General features: G+C 39.7%; 1 protein-coding gene across 1 annotated transcript in view; it reads left to right on the top strand.

Annotated features, from left to right (window-relative positions):
* Nucleotides 1-15789, top strand: part of LRRK2 (leucine rich repeat kinase 2) — a 132891-nt gene that overhangs the window by 14370 nt on the left and 102732 nt on the right. The window contains exons 7-11 of the mRNA XM_008140557.3: nt 2848-2979; nt 6693-6812; nt 7535-7677; nt 7768-7847; nt 9390-9496. Of these exons, the coding sequence (XP_008138779.2) occupies nt 2848-2979; nt 6693-6812; nt 7535-7677; nt 7768-7847; nt 9390-9496 (582 nt within the window). The remainder of the gene's footprint in view (nt 1-2847; nt 2980-6692; nt 6813-7534; nt 7678-7767; nt 7848-9389; nt 9497-15789) is intronic.

Genomic DNA, 15789 nt, shown 5'->3' with positions numbered 1-15789 from the left:
CATACGTGACTGCAATGAATTATAAGGCAAGAGTTGGCCGAAGTACCTCGGATTAGGAGAACAAACAGGGCATGAGGCATGATCTCTCAACAGAGACTTGAATGATGAGAGGAGCTTTTTTTTGTGTGTGTAGGGAGGTGTGAGGGGAAGTGGAAGTGTAGGCAAAGAGGGAGGGGGCATGATAAGTGTAAAGATGCTGGAGCAAGAGAGAGCACAGTGCATTTAAGAAGATAAAAGTAGCTCAGTAAACTGTGTTTCAGAGTGTGTACGGTGTGCATGCATGTGTGTGCACACACACGTGTGTGTGTGTGTGTGTGTGTGTGTGTGTATGCATAGGCACAGCCTCGAGTGTCAGCTCATGTGTCATTTAATGGAGGTGGTGGCAGGGCTTGAAAAGAGTCAGTGGATGAGAATAGAGACATAAAAAGATCTTAAAGGACCCAAACAGCCACAGGAAGGAGTTTAAACTTTGTTGTGATCTTGTTTAGCATTTTTTGATGTTTTGAAATCACAAAGAAGTACAGATAAAACATTAATTTGCCATGGATGCTACCAGTGATTGTCAATGGGCTCAGATAATGCTTCAGATTCTATTACTTTTGTAAGTGCATGAGCATTTTGTATTTCAGGTATTACCTGGGAGGGTTTATCCAGGACATACAAATGCATTTATCTAGTAACTAGAGGCCCAGTGCATGAAATTTGTGAATGGGGGTTGGGGGGGGGGTCCCCTCAGCCCAGCCTGCACCCTCTCCAATCCAGGACCCCTCAGGGGATGTCCGACTGCTGGTTTAGGCCTGATCCCTAAACCAGCAGTTGGATATCTCTCTCACAATCCAGGATTGCTGGCTCCTAACTGCTCACCTGCCTGCGTGCCTGATCGTCCCTTACTGCCCCCCCTCACCACCCCCCGCCAGCCTGGTCGCCCCATGCAGCCTGCTGTTCAGTTGTTTGGTCGTCCCTCACTTAACACCCCTGCTGGCCTGGTCGCCCACATAGCCTGCTGTTCAGTCGTTTGGTTGTCCCTCACTAACCCCCCTGCCAGCCTTGTCGCCCCACGCAGCCTGTGTTCGGTCGTCCATCTGGCTGTTTCGGTTGTGATGGCCCCTGGCTTTTTATATATTAGGATACTTTCATCTTCACAGGAGTGAAATTGTGGGGATTAAATGGGTTAAATGATGTGAAAAATGCAGACTAGTCCCTGTTATATAATGTGTTATAAAAACATTGACCATATTATTACCTAATTTGTATTACATATATATGGTATTTTACATAAATATGCACGCATGGTTTCAGACATGAAAATCTGCAGGTGTGAGACTTCAGTAAAAACCCAGGTCCCTTGTGAAAGAAAGCCCTTTCTTTGTGATGGTTATAAAATCCATCATTTTCTTATCCATAGGAAATTCAACACTTGGAAGTGGATGAGGCTGAGCAACAATAGATAACAGACATACTTTTAGATTTCTCTGAGTCATCCACTGTCAACAAATTGAATATACTCTTCATTTTAATTTTCCTTGGCTATATTTATACATTTATTTATTTACTAGAGGCCAGATGCATGAAATTTGTACAAGAGTAGACCTTCCTTCCCCTGGCTGCTGGCACTGACTTCCCTCTGGCACCCAGGACCCAGGCTTCCCTTGCAGCCCTGGCTTCAACCGGAAGGTTGTCTGGAAGGACATCTGGTCTAATTAGCATATTATGCTTTTATTATTATAGATTTGAGGCTGGCTGCTTTTGAAATTCAGTGTTTCCCACCCACATCTGCCATAACCCCAGGGAAAATGTGTGGATTCATAATGTAAAGGTCAAAGAAAGTAGCAAATTTAAAAAGTCAGTGCTTTAAACACTGATGGTACTTGGAAGACATTTACCATTGAGTCATAGAGAAAATCATGTCTGCTCTTCTGAGTAAATACAGAAAATTGTTTTTAAGAGGCCATTTTTCTTTCATTTTAACATGTTTTTCTATAGTTAATATTTTTAGTACAACTTAAACATAAAAATATATGTTTTAGGAAAATGCTTAGTTTGGCTACGCTGAAAAAGAAATAAAAATATTTTGCAAGCATCTTTTTTTTGTTTGTTTTAATAATAGTCAACATTTCATTCAGACATACAGTTTTCTCCATAGATGTTCTGCTCACCCACTCCCTCTCTCTGGTTATTAATTGACTTTCCCAGAGGATTCCTTCCTTCCTTTCTGGTTCACCAGTGTTTGTCCCTTAGTCATATATTTTAGTATGCTGCCTCTCCTCCCCGTCCCCCATCCTTTTCATCATCTATCTTGCGGCCTTCAGAAAGCTTGATTTTATTGCCTTACACACTGGCTGTTCTGCTGCCCTTCTGAATGGACAGAAAATTGATCACAGCTGACTTTAGCTGTTTAATTATGGAATGGAATCTTCATTTTTCTTTTGTTGATTTGAGGAAATGGAACAATTAAAAGCCTTTATCCAACATACTAGTGGCTCATTAGGGAATAGGCCCTAAATTCATTTATTGGGAAATTTATGGCCAAGACATTATATTTTTATACTTATATACTAACACTCTCAATTTTCTCTTTATTTTGTTTAAGTCTTTAAGCCAAAAAAAAAAAAAAAAAAAAGGAATAAAGCAACTTTCCTTTAATGCTAGAGATGAATCCTAAATCCTATTATACCTGCAATGAACAGCATAGTATTTTTATAGCTATTTGACAAAACATGGTATTTAAATTTGGAAATGTAGCCATTATGCTGCCATAGATTTACAGTTTATGTAAGAAGTCTTTGTATGTGTATTTCCAAGGGAATATTCTTACCTTAATGATGATTAGAATTTCTCTAAATTTAGGCAACAATGTTGAAGTCCTCATGAGTGGCAATGTCAGGTGTTACAACATTGTGGTAGAAGCCATGAAAGCGTTCCCTGTCAATGAAAAAATTCAAGAAGTGAGTTGCCGCTTGCTCCATAGGCTTACATTAGGTGAGTTATAATTCTTGGTTCATTTATTATCACAACCTATATGATGTAAGTATATATAACATATGTATGTTTTATATTGATGGAAAAGTAACATACTGACATACATTAGATGGAAATACTGTAAAATTATAAACTGTCCTGTCATGCTTAGGAGAAATTTTAAAAGGAGTGGCAAAAATAGATGTGGGTAATGTAAGAGAAGTCTTAGTGCAATATTTAAAGTATCATTATGTAAATAGTTGACACATATAAAGAATGACCATAATATGCAGAAAATGTGAAGCACAATGCAAAAGGACTCTCCAACCAACTTGGATATTAGTGCATTGCTAGGATGGTAAAGCTACTCTGGGCTATTTCTTTCTCTGCTTTCTCTACAGAGGTTAACACTATCCAGAATTTTGTGTTGAGATTTTTTTGGTTTTCTTTAATCATTAATCCATAGCTACCTTGTGTTTTGTATCTGAGAATTCCAATACAAGAAGTTCTTGGGAGTTTAACCTTAGTGCTTCTGTGCTGCCAGTCTGTCGCAGTCTTGTTTTCCTATATGCTTGTGAGTATCTCTGACTGAGTTTAATCTCTACAAATCCTGAGGATCTAAGTTACAGATCCTCGGGATTTGCAGGAATTAGGGCATAGGACTGATCTAGGAGCACTTCAGAATCGTTTTAAGGTCCAAGCTGAATGTGGGGGACTCTGGTCAAGCTACCCTACCTTGGAGAGAGTCCAGGCCTAGTCCGTTGATCCAAGTGACCCATACTTTCCTACGAGGCATTTCATAGTTTCCAAAGTCATTTCTTATATATAATATTGACCCATTTTCCTTCACCTCACAGTTCTTGTTTCAACTCCTTGTTGAACCTCCCTGCCCCACTTTCCCCCCAACCCATCTTCCAGGATCATTTAAAGGATCAATAAAACAACAATATTATATACTAGAGGCCCAATGCACGAAGATTCATGCAAATATGGGTCTTCCTTCCCCTGGCTGCCCGCACCGTCTTTGCTCCAGCTGGAGCCACCTTTCTGCCTTCGCTCCGGTCCGGAGCAGCTGGGGAGGAGTGGCTGGGGTGATGTGGAATGCCTGCGTCATTGCCATGGCGCTGATGCAAGCTTCCTGGCACCGGCTGCTCGGCGACTGTGTATGCAAATTAACCCACCATCTTTGTTGGGTTAATTTGCATACTCACTCCTGATTGGGTGGTTGGTGTCACAAAGGTATGGTCAATTTGCATCTTTCTCTTTTATTAGTGCAGATAAGAAATGACTTTGGAAACTATGAAATGAAAGTTCAAATATTAAGACATATTACCACATCCTATAGGAGAGGACCCAGTTCAGCAAGTCTGTGTGTGCTACCCAAGATCATGTAGTGAGTAAGTGGTGAAATCAGGCTGAGGGCTTGGATTTCTGCATCCCTAAACAAAAGCATTTCTTCTAAGGCATAGTAGCCATTTACTAGTTTATCGTTTTTTATCAGTTGAGATTTTTAGTTATTACGTTTCATGAAGGACACAGTTGTGCTCGCTAGGTGATATCTGAGAACATTTTAATGCAATGCCACTGTTCATTTCTTAAAATAAATAATTGAGTACCATACTAACATACAATCCTCTATTTCATGTTCTGCCACTTACACTTGACTCACAGTCAAGTTACAGCTTGCTCAACTTATATTAAAAATATGAGTTCACCTTAATCCCTTGTTATGAATCAGAGGAAGTGATTTCATTGTTGGGAGTAGGGAAATGGTACTTGCTTAGCAAATAGGTCTGTCAGGGTACATGAAGGGTGCTTGGCATTATGCTATTGAAATTAAATGAACCAGAAAAAAACAGCACATCACTAAGTTTTGTGTTGTTCTGTAACTTTTTGAAAATAAAAAGCCATCAAATTTTATAAATATTTCTCTCTTTTCCGCATCCAGCGCCGCTAGAGAGTGGTCTGGTTCCTGAGTAGGGGCGATGGGGGATTGAGAAAATGAAAGAGACAGACACAAATACAGTAGGGAAAGCTGGGACTGGGTGGGACCACTGTCCTCTGATGGAGAGACAGGAACCCAGAGCCAATACAGAGTTTTATTTTATACAGCAAAAAACAGGAAGTTTTACTAAAGCCCAAGACAAAGGAGATTATGTGCATTCTTGTGGGTTCTTTGTAATCGTCACTTCTGGGTGGGCCCAGATAATCATGTTTGTTCCTGGTGCTTGGCTGGATTTAGATAATGAAACCCATCCCCTGGTGCTTGGGCTGAAGGTCAGGCTGACAACACTCCTGCTCTGGCAAGGTATGTTTCCAGGAAGTGGCTCTGCCAACACCACTGGATTCAGCTCACAATAATTAAAGAAATGCTCATGTGCCTTCCCAGGCACTCTCTACAAAATTTATCTTTAGACAAGGATGCATTTTTTCTCTCTCATTGATTTCTCAACAGGTTTATTATGTGTTCCATTTAAAAACTAGAGAATTTATTGTCCCTGTTATTGTTTCCAAAGAAGCTGGATAAAACCTTTAACTTTCTCTTCATAATTAAAATAAAGACTCAAAGTCAAGATATAAATACTTAGCATTTTGTCAAATTATGTAATCTAATCAGGGGTTTTAATGCATTTAAAGCCTTATACAATTTACTATGTATTTTTACAGAAATTGTCTGAAAACAAGGTGGGGCCAGTCTTACTGGTATTTGCCCAGTCACAGAGCTGGCAGTGGCATGGGAATAATAGTAGGGAGAAGAACCAAGTTTAGATAAACGGATAAAAGTAGAAGAGAATCTTTTTAAAATGATTCCCAAGACCAGAGATCACTAAGGGCTGGGAGCATGTCTGCTTAGTGGGTGCATCTGGAAGAGGCAGAACATATGAGGGTATTGGTAACAAAGAGCTATGCCTAATAAAACTACCTTTTGATTTTAAAAGCACTGATTGCTATTTAGTGTGTTTTAGGTGTTTTATTATATGAGATCTTTTCCAATTCTGGCTTTGTTTCTCAGGGATCATTTAATTACCCTATGGCTAAATACTTCTAGAAGGAAACCTGTCAACGGTTAGTGAATTACAAACAAGTGAATGGAAAGAGGCACATCTTTCGGGAATATCATTTATTTTTTCCTCTTCAGGATTTAGATTTTTGAATGATGTGTTGATTCTTGGAAGAATGAGTGTAAAAAGGTGTGGGACTTCTTCTGGGTAGGGTTAAAGTTGTTGAAATATTTGCTTGGTTTTCTTCTAGGATTTCCACGGACAAGATCAAGTAATAATAAGTGTGCCAATGGATTTTCTTAGTAGTATTCTTTGAGCAAAAGAAGGATGTTGCAGCAAAAGCATTTAATGACAAGGGAGGGCCTTAACCCCCAATCTTTCAGAAGACAGGAAAATTAAACTGTTATGTACAATGAATATTGCAGAGCCATGTTTAACAGACACCTCATTGTTTTCATATAATGATGGCATGAGAGGGAGTCAAAGAACACAAACATATTATTTTTGCCCAGTCAGTTCCATTGCCTAAGTAAGATTATTGAATGACTGCATGAAATAAATTTTTAAAACTTAATGCCATCATGTTAAGCTATTTTAATTAAGGTAAATATATGTTTTAATGTCATTAAACTATTCACTACTTAACTTTGCTGATTTAAATACTGTTATATAATTAAAGTTAATTTTAGTTCCATGAATGAGAATGCAGCTAATATTTCACTTAACTTTCAGGTAATTTTTTTAATATCCTGGTATTAAACCAGGTACACGAGTTTGTGGTGGAAGCTGTACAGCGGTATTCAGAGAATGCAAAGTTGCAAATCGCAGGGCTCAGCTGTTTAGCGCTCCTCAGTAAGTAACTTTACTAAAAAGGAAATCTTACAGGTACATTTGATCCTGACTGTTAACATTATAACAATATAACATTATAACAAGAAAGTCATATGTTGAGCAGGACCCATTAAGTGCCCTTTCTGTCCTAATGTAATTCATTTTCCAGTAGAGGATAATTTTTATTTTTATTTTCTTTATTGATTAAGGTATTACATATGTGTCCTTATCCCCCCATTGCCCCCCACCCTCCCACTCATGCCCTCACCCCCCTGTTGTCTGTGTCCATTGGTTAGGCATATATGCATGCATACACGTCCTTTGGTTGATCTCTCCTCCTTCCTGTCACCCTCCCCTACCTTCCCTCTGAGGGTTGACGGTCTGATCGATGCTTCTCTGTCTCTGGGTCTGTTTTTATTCATCCATTTATGTTGTTTCAAGAGAATTAACATTTCCCAAGTTCATACACCAGTACATCTTTGATTTGACTTTGTTATGGGGCAGCTAATCTCCATTAATCTTCCTCTAGTTCATTAGTTTTGTTTGATTCCCTCTTCCTCATTTGGCCATTTAGCTAGATGGGATAGCAGTGTCACGAGGTGTGTGATATATTAAAAAGTTCTTTATAATTAACCAAAGCCGCTACTAATGAGTACCTCACTCTGTTCATTTTGTTTCAAAATATGGACTTAGAGCTGGTCATTCAAACTGTAAGTAAGACATATATTTATGTTCTTTTCAAGCCGAGACCATTTTTTTAAATCAAGACTTAGAGGAAAAGAATGAAAATCAGGAGTATGACGAAGAAGAAGAAGAAGAAAAATTGTTTTGGCTAGAAGCCTGTTACAAAGCCCTAACGCGGCATAGAAAGAACAAGCATGTGCAGGTTGGACTCCATAAATATTAGTTATTCAAAATTGTTTGTTCAATGATTTATGTTTTGACAGTTTTTTTTTTCTTCCCTCCCCTAATCCAGGAGGCTGCCTGCTGGGCCCTAAATAATCTCCTTATGTACCAAAACAGTTTGCACGAGAAGATTGGAGATGAAGATGGCCAGTGAGTTGTTTTGATTTTATATGATAGAACATTTTAGTTATATTTCTAATCAATGCATATAGAAATACCATAACTTAGAATTTTATTGTTAGAAGGATTTTTGATATAGGCACATATGTTTTAAGTCCCTTCACAAAATAGTAATGGATAGATAATATTGTGATCCCATTGCCTTCAGGAATTAGTAAAAGGTTGTGTGTTTGAGTTATTACTGTGACATTTGGAGTCAAGAGTCATTCAGTAAACTATGAATCATCAAGAAAGAACCTTAACATTTTATGGCTGTTCATTTAAAAATGCCATTTTAGCCTGGCTGGCATGGCTCAGTGGTTGAGCATCCAGGAGTTCACGGTTAGATTCCTGGCAAGAGCGCATGCCCAAGTTGCAGGCTCCATCCCCAGTAGGGGGCGTGCAGGAGGCAGCTCATCAATGATTCTCTCTCAACATTGATGTTTCTATCTCTCTCTCCCTCTCCCTTCTTTTCTGAGATCAACAAAAATATGTACTTTAAATAATGCCATTTTAAATAGTCTTGGGTGATAGAAGTCGCAGTCACCTGCGACCTTTTCTGTTGCAGTGACTAGCCGGCAGGTTGTCAATATCAGGAGTTAAATGTGTTCAGAAGCCTCCTGTAGTGATTCCCTGCTTGATGTTGCAGTGTTGACCTGCCTTCTCCTGGGGGCATTATTTGTAGCTGATACCTCTTGAGGAGGCTTTCTGTGCGAATGCTACTCAAACCTCGTAAGACGAGCCTTCTTTCCAGAGATACAAACTGTGAACAGGAGACCTGTGTCTATCAGATTTGTATCAGGGCCACACCCGTGTCTTGTGGCAGCTGCTTACATTTGTGCTGTTCACTCCCACTCAGTATTGAAATGACTTACCTTAGAAATTTAAATGGTAATATCCAATCCTTATTGCCTGTTTGCATAGCGACCCGCTGCCAATGAGAAGAGAACTAATAACACACTTACTATTTAATTAAACATCTCCATTTTGAAAGGAAATGGTAATCCTGGTTCACCTTGAGCAATCTTTTCAAGAGGTTTGGGTAAGGTCGATTCATGTTGCAGTTATAAATTTCACTTCATAGCACACCGATTTGTCAACAGCCATAGGAATCCTTAAAATAAATACATTGTTAAAAGAAAATTGATCTGTGCTCTGCATTTATAAAACTCACACTGCTACACTGCTTCTTTACAATTTTTTTCTTTTCCTTTCTTGCTTCCATTATATTCTTTTTCTCATTTTATCTTTCTCTTTTAAATCTAACCACTTCTTCACAGATTTTCTGAGTCTTCCCCCCACCCCCTCTACTGCTTATCAACTTTGAAGAAACAGAAATACTAATTTATTAGCATTTAATGGATTTAAGTCTAACTTATAAATACATATAAAACTGTTTAACCATAATTCACTCTTGTAAGTGGAGGTGCTATAAAATATGTATATGCCCTTGTATTTTGTCAGAGAGAGTAGATAAGTGAATATTTGAGATCATGATTGGAAAGATTAACATTGTGGTTGAATTTGTGCAAGGTTCCCAGCTCACCGGGAAGTGATGCTCTCCATGCTGATGCATTCTTCATCAAAAGAAGTCTTTCAGGCATCTGCGAACGCTTTGTGCACTCTCCTAGAACAAAATGGTAAGGAGTGCACCATAGTTTTTAATAAAAGGAAACACATTTGTGTTTTTTAAATTATAAAAGCAACACATTGTAAAAAATGTAGTATGTATATATCTGATATATATAGTAAGTATATACATGCATCATGTATATTATACATCTCTATATATACTATATATTATGTACATATAGGTAAAAAAAGAAGAAAATAAATACGTTGATGTGTTTCTTCTGGACTTCTCTGTATGTATTCACATGTGATATAGACAAAATATTTCCTTTTTTTTTGCAGACATGGGATCATATACTCTTATACAGACAAAGTGCACATTTTTTTGTGTTGATAAATATAAATCCTTACATTTACATTTTTAATGGCTCGGTAGTTTTCCAATGTATGCCTATATTCTATTTTATAAACCAGTTTCTTTCTTTTAAAAAAATCTTTATTGTTGAGATTATTACAGATGTCCCTCTCCCCCCCCCACCCCCTGTCCCATAGCTCCCCTCCACCCGGTTCCTGCCCCACCCCGCCCCAGGCCTTCCCCACTCTATTGTCTGTGTCCATAGGTAATGCATACATGCATATAAGATCTTTGTTTAATCTCTTTCCGCCCCCCCCCCCCACCTCCCTTTTCTTTGAGAATCATCAGTCTGTTCCATTTCCATGCCTATGATTCTATTTTATTCACCACTTTATTCTGTTCATTAGATTTCTTATTTGTTTGGTTCTCAGATTCAATTGTTGATAGATATGTATTTGTTGCCATTTTTTTTGTTGATATTTTTGATCTTTTTCTTTTTCTTCTTCCTTTTCTTAAAGAATACCCTTAAACATTTCATATAATACTGGTTGGGTTGTGATGAACTCCTTTATTTTTTTTTCTTGTTTGTGAAGCTCTTTATCTGACTTTCAATTCTAAATGATAGCTTTGCTGGTTGTAGGTCCTTGCTAGTCATCATTTTGAATATTTCTTGCCATTCCCTTCTGACCTGCATAGTTTCTGTTGAGAAATAAGCTGACAGTTGTATGGGCACTCCCTGTAGGTAACTAACTGCTTTTCTCTTGATGCTTTTAAGATTCTCTCTTTGTCTTTAGCCCTTGGCATTTTAATTATGATGTGTCTTGGTGTGGTCCTCTTGTTTGGGGTTCTCTGTGCTTCCTGGACTTGTAAGTCTGTTTCTTTCACCAGGAAGGGGAAGTTTTCTGTCATTATTTCTTCAAATAGGTTTTCAATATCTTGCTCTCTCTCTTCTTCTGGCACCCCCCATAATGTGAATGTTGGTATGCTTGAAGTTGTTCCAGAGGCTCCTTACACTATCTTCATATTTTTGGATTATTTTTTCTTTTTGCTCTTCCTGTTGGGTGTTTTTTGCTTCCTCATATTTCACATCATTGACTTGATTCTTGGAATCCTCTAGTCTACTACTGAATTCCTGTATATTGTTCTTTATTTAAGTCAGTGTATGCTTAATTTCTGACTGGTCCTTTTCTACTTTTTTGGCATTCTCACTAAGATCCTTGAAAGTCTCACTGAGTCCCTTTGAGGTTTCTAGAAGATTGTTGAGTAACCTTATAACCTTGGTTTTGAACTCTATATCCAGTAGTTTGCTTTCTTCCATTTGTTTTATTTGTGACATGTTTCTTTGTCTCTCATTTTGGCTGCTTCCCTGTGTTTGTTTCTATGTATTGGGTAGAGCTGCTAAGTCTCCTTAAGTTAATATAGTGGCCTTGTGTAGTAGGTATCTGATAGGACCCAGTGGCTCAGCCTCCCCAGTCATCTGAGGTGGACACTCTAGGTCAAGCATGTCAAACTCGCAGCCTGCTGGCCATGAGTTTGACATGCTTGCTCTAGGTGCACCCCTTTGTGGGCTGTGTGCACAGTCTTGTAGTTGAGCCTTTATTGCTGTTGGTGTCACTGGGAGGAATTGACATCCAGGCCAATTGGCTGTGGGGACCATCTGCGACTACAGTGGAAGAGCTGCTGTGCAGGAGACACCTTTATGAAGTAGGACATGCTTCAATGGGGCTTTGGTGTTCACTGAGCCTGCCCCTTGAGTGTGTTGTTTATGGATGTGTAGAGTTATAATCTGGTATGGTCTGACACTGATCATTGGGTACACTGGCACTTGAGTCTCCAGGGAGGTGTAAAGTTAGCCACTGCCTGGGGCCACCCAGCAGGAGCTACAGAGAGATCTGTGATTCCTCCTCTTTATTGGGTTTGGAAGTGCCCAGATGAGGCCCAGCTGTGAAGCAAGGCAGCTGTGGTGCTGGTGCTGGTGCCAGGTCTTGGCCTTTTATTGATAGGTTTGGGGCTCCCTGACCCAGCTGCAGCTTGTTTGAGAGATTTTAGCCTGAGCAAGGATAGGCCATTCATATGCAAAAGCAGCTGCGCAGGCTTGGGTGGGTTGTAAATTGGATGAGGCAGGGTCTTAGGGAATCACTAGAGTGGAGCAAACAAAAATGGCTGCCAGTCAGCACTGTGACCTGGAAGGTCCCAGCATAGGGACAATACTTCTGTGAGCACCTCTGTCTGGGAGAAAGTTGCCCCCGAGTTCCTGTCCTGCTACCAAAAAGTTTAGTTTCTCCTTGTATGTGTCTGGGTCCCCCAGCCTTGCCTGGCACTGGAGCTCAGAGGAAGTGGGACCTTGAAGGTTCAGGTTGTGGTGCTGGCCTTTTAAGAGGAGCAGCTGAGTCTCCAGTAGCCTCTGTGTCACTGAGCCCCAATCCCCACTGGTAGTTATGGGGACCCCTTTTCCCAGTTCTGGGGCCCTGGGCTGGGCGTCTGATGTGGAGCTGGGACCCCTTGCTCCTCTGGGTGGTCTCTGCAGAGACGATCGTCCTCCTGATTAAAAAAGTGGCACATGTGGGTGCCGGACCAGCCTGTTCTATGCCTCTGCACCTCCTACCAGTCTCAGTGTGCTTTCTTCTTTACTTCTCTTGTTTTAGGACTTCCATTCAGCCAGCTTTCCAGTGGTTCTGTATTTTAGTTGTAATTTTGATGTGGTTGTGGGAGGCGACAAGTACAGGTGTTTGCCTACACCGCCATCTTGGTTCTCTGTCAAACCAGTTTCTTATTGATGGACTTTAACCTTGTGTCCGGTGGTGGGATTTTTTGTGGGGACCTATAATAAACACTAAATTGTCAGTCTTTTTCATTTTGCTTTATACACTGTTCCTGTTATTTTCTTAGGAAATCTTTTTTAGAAATGCAATGGGTAAAGAGATATTTGTCATTTTAAAATTTGGTAAAATTGTCCATTATAAATTTTTTTGAAAAATAGTCTTTCTCATATTAAATCTTACAGCTTATATTATTAAGAAGAGAAAAAAAATGGCTGTTATAGCTTTGTAGAGACTCTTCAGGTTTAAAAATGAGATTCAGCCCATTTAGGTTTCAGCTCTCATGACCAGGAAATACTGCCAGAAAATCTTGGGAGAGAGCTTATTAGAAAGGCGTTTGGAGTTGACAGCTCTTGCAGGATTTTTGGGGGAAAGAAAAAAGAGAGAAAAATACTGAAAACCTGAGACAGGGACCAGTGTAGTAGAGAACCTGGGTCGAGTGAAACGAATCAAGGAACTACCTCTTACATGTTTTCTTATGCTGTTATGGATGTGAAATCCAGAGGAAAAAACATTTGTTCTTCCTTTCTCACTCCGCCTCTCTGATGGCACTTGAATAAAAGGCTTGGGATGGCAGGAGCCCTTGAAGGCAGACAGGGGGTGTCCGTGGGGATAATGACGGAGCAGGAGTGGTAAGGAAAAGGCATTGCTCTTCTCAAATCCCAGCTTGTACTGCACAGAGCCTGGATAGGGGTCTCACTCCTGAAAGTGAGGGCCACCCTGGGCTGTCACTGTGTGGGGTACCACGCACGAACAACATTGCATCTGTGCTGTAATTCTTTACCAGGAAATCGCCGTCATTGATGTCAACAAAACAACCATGATTTGTGAGATCTGGGTTGCTTCTTATTAGGGTGTCAGAAGATCAGTTACATTTGAAGTCGACCTTGATATTTTTTTTTTTCAGAACCAGTTTTCTGCTCTTTCTGGTTCCTTACTTCTTTGCTCTTGGCCACCCGCCAGGTAAACGGCCCTCAGATCCCTTTGCATCATCCTTGGAGTTCTGCCTTAGGAGAGCATAGAGGCACTGAGCAGCTCGCTCACCAGCCTTCGTGGGCAACTTCTCCTTGAAATACACTTGAGAACTTTGAGCGTGCAGGGCTGGCTGTGGTTTTCTAGAAAAATGACTGGATTGGCAGCCAGTCCATTAGACTCAGCCATTGTGGTCTTAAGGCAAAGAATCAAACATTGTGACATATTTTTCCATTTGTAATTAATTAATTAACTAATTAATTAGTTCATACTTATTGAGGTCCTGCTATGTACCATACCATGCCTTAGGCACTTGGGATAAAACAATTTAACAAAAATCTCAGGCTCATGGAGCTTAAGCTGTAGTGGGGAAGAGAGATAATAAGACTAAATAAAAATATCTGATATGCCCGGTAGCTAAGAAAAATAAAGCAATTTCTTGGAGGAAATGTGTTAGGGGTCAGAGGAGATGAAATTGAGACTAGGCAGTCATGAAAGAAGGTGACTATTGAAGTAAAGTCCTGAAGGGAGTTGCCTCTTGTGACTGGCCTTTTAAAGCAGATAATTTATCACTAAAATGGAATGAAGTAAAAAAAAATATTATGTAGATAGTTGATAAAAGAGATAAAATGTACAAAGTGTTCTGTAAACTGTAAAGTGACTCTATGATGAGATTTCTTCTCTAGGTCTAGTGTTTCATGAAATTTCTGTTCTTAATTTTCAAGTCTCAAATTGAGTTAGTGTCCAGGAGAGTGGTTCTTAAAGTGTGGTCTGCGGACCAGCAACATCGCCTGGGAACTTGTTTAAAAATGTAAATTCTAGACCCCTATATGGACCTACTGAATCATAAATTCTGGAGTTGGGACCCAGTCAATCTACGTTTTAACAACCTCACAGGTGATTCTGAGGCACACGTACCATGTGCAAACTGCTTGTCTGGAATAACTTCTGTACTTTAAAGTATCTCCTTGGTTAGATTTTAACCACTTTAGGAGGGTTATTAAAACTTCTGATGTAACCAAGCAAAAGAACCAAGGTCTTATCACATTTTAATGTGTGATATTTTCGATGTCTTTGAAAGGTATGAGTTTTTCAGACTTTGGCAGTAATTTAGAATGTGTATGTCACTTCCACTGATTTCTGAGTTTTGTCCTCTTTTTTTTCCTTTCCCAATTTGAGATTGATAACTCATTTTTTAAAAAGCACACAAGTTAAAATGTTGTAAGTTTCATTTTCTGCTTTCAAAGTATTGAATTATATTGCATAATGATGGAATTGATATTTTTTAGAGAGGTTTCAGAACAATTGAATTTATATGGAGATTTTAAGGCATTGGATTTATATTTAGTGAAGAAAGTTTATTGGGAGATAAAAATTACTCTGTAATCATTATTGCTTGGATATGGTTATTTGCATGTAATGTAAAATTAGCTGTAAAGCATATCTATGTGTTTCTTAAGTCTTGTGAAAATACGTAATTATTACGGTCTATATCAGGGCTTTCCATTACTTCGCCCATGAAGGCACACAGAGAAATGAAAATGTCTGTACAGTCCACTAGGGCAAATGGAGAAGGTAGCTCAAGGATGAAGGCAACCCAGTCTGGTTCCAGTCTCTGGCCCCACCTTATGGTCCCTCTAGGGCGGAGAGAGGATGGTCAATATCTCCACACACCTGTAACTTTTCCCACATCACTAGTGTCTAGTATACCTAGTGAGTCTTAGCTCTATATAAATAGTTATTTCATTAAATTATTTTAAATATTTGAATGAAACTTTCATTCTTACTTGGGAGGGCAATATTTTAAAACATTCTGCAAAAACACTCTTTCCACATGGCTGAGGGCATGGTGATTACATTGGTAGCCATCTACTTGGTTAATAAAACTTTTAAAATTAAAACCTCCATAAGTGATTCATAAATGAAAAACCATTGGAAATAGAGGAATATGCAAATTGTCCGTTACAGCATCACATCACGACTGGATCAGCAGGCTGCGTCCCCACCCTCTGCTCAGGCAGCTGCAGGGCCCGGGGTAGGATAGGATACAATAGGAGGGGATAAGAAAGGAGAGGGAGAGGAAGGCAGGCCTGCATGCAGACAGGCCGAGAGGAGAAACAGTGGCAGCTGCACCGGGGCCGTGCGGGCCTGGGCCACCCTCACTGGGTCAGGCATCCCAGGCAGGGAATGGGAGCAGGACAGCAGTGGGGAGGCT

This window comes from Eptesicus fuscus, chromosome 7, assembly GCF_027574615.1.
Source record: "Eptesicus fuscus isolate TK198812 chromosome 7, DD_ASM_mEF_20220401, whole genome shotgun sequence".
NCBI lineage: Eukaryota > Metazoa > Chordata > Mammalia > Chiroptera > Vespertilionidae > Eptesicus > Eptesicus fuscus.
Note: the sequence above shows the minus strand (reverse complement) of the source record. Positions and strands in the feature narration are given on the sequence as shown.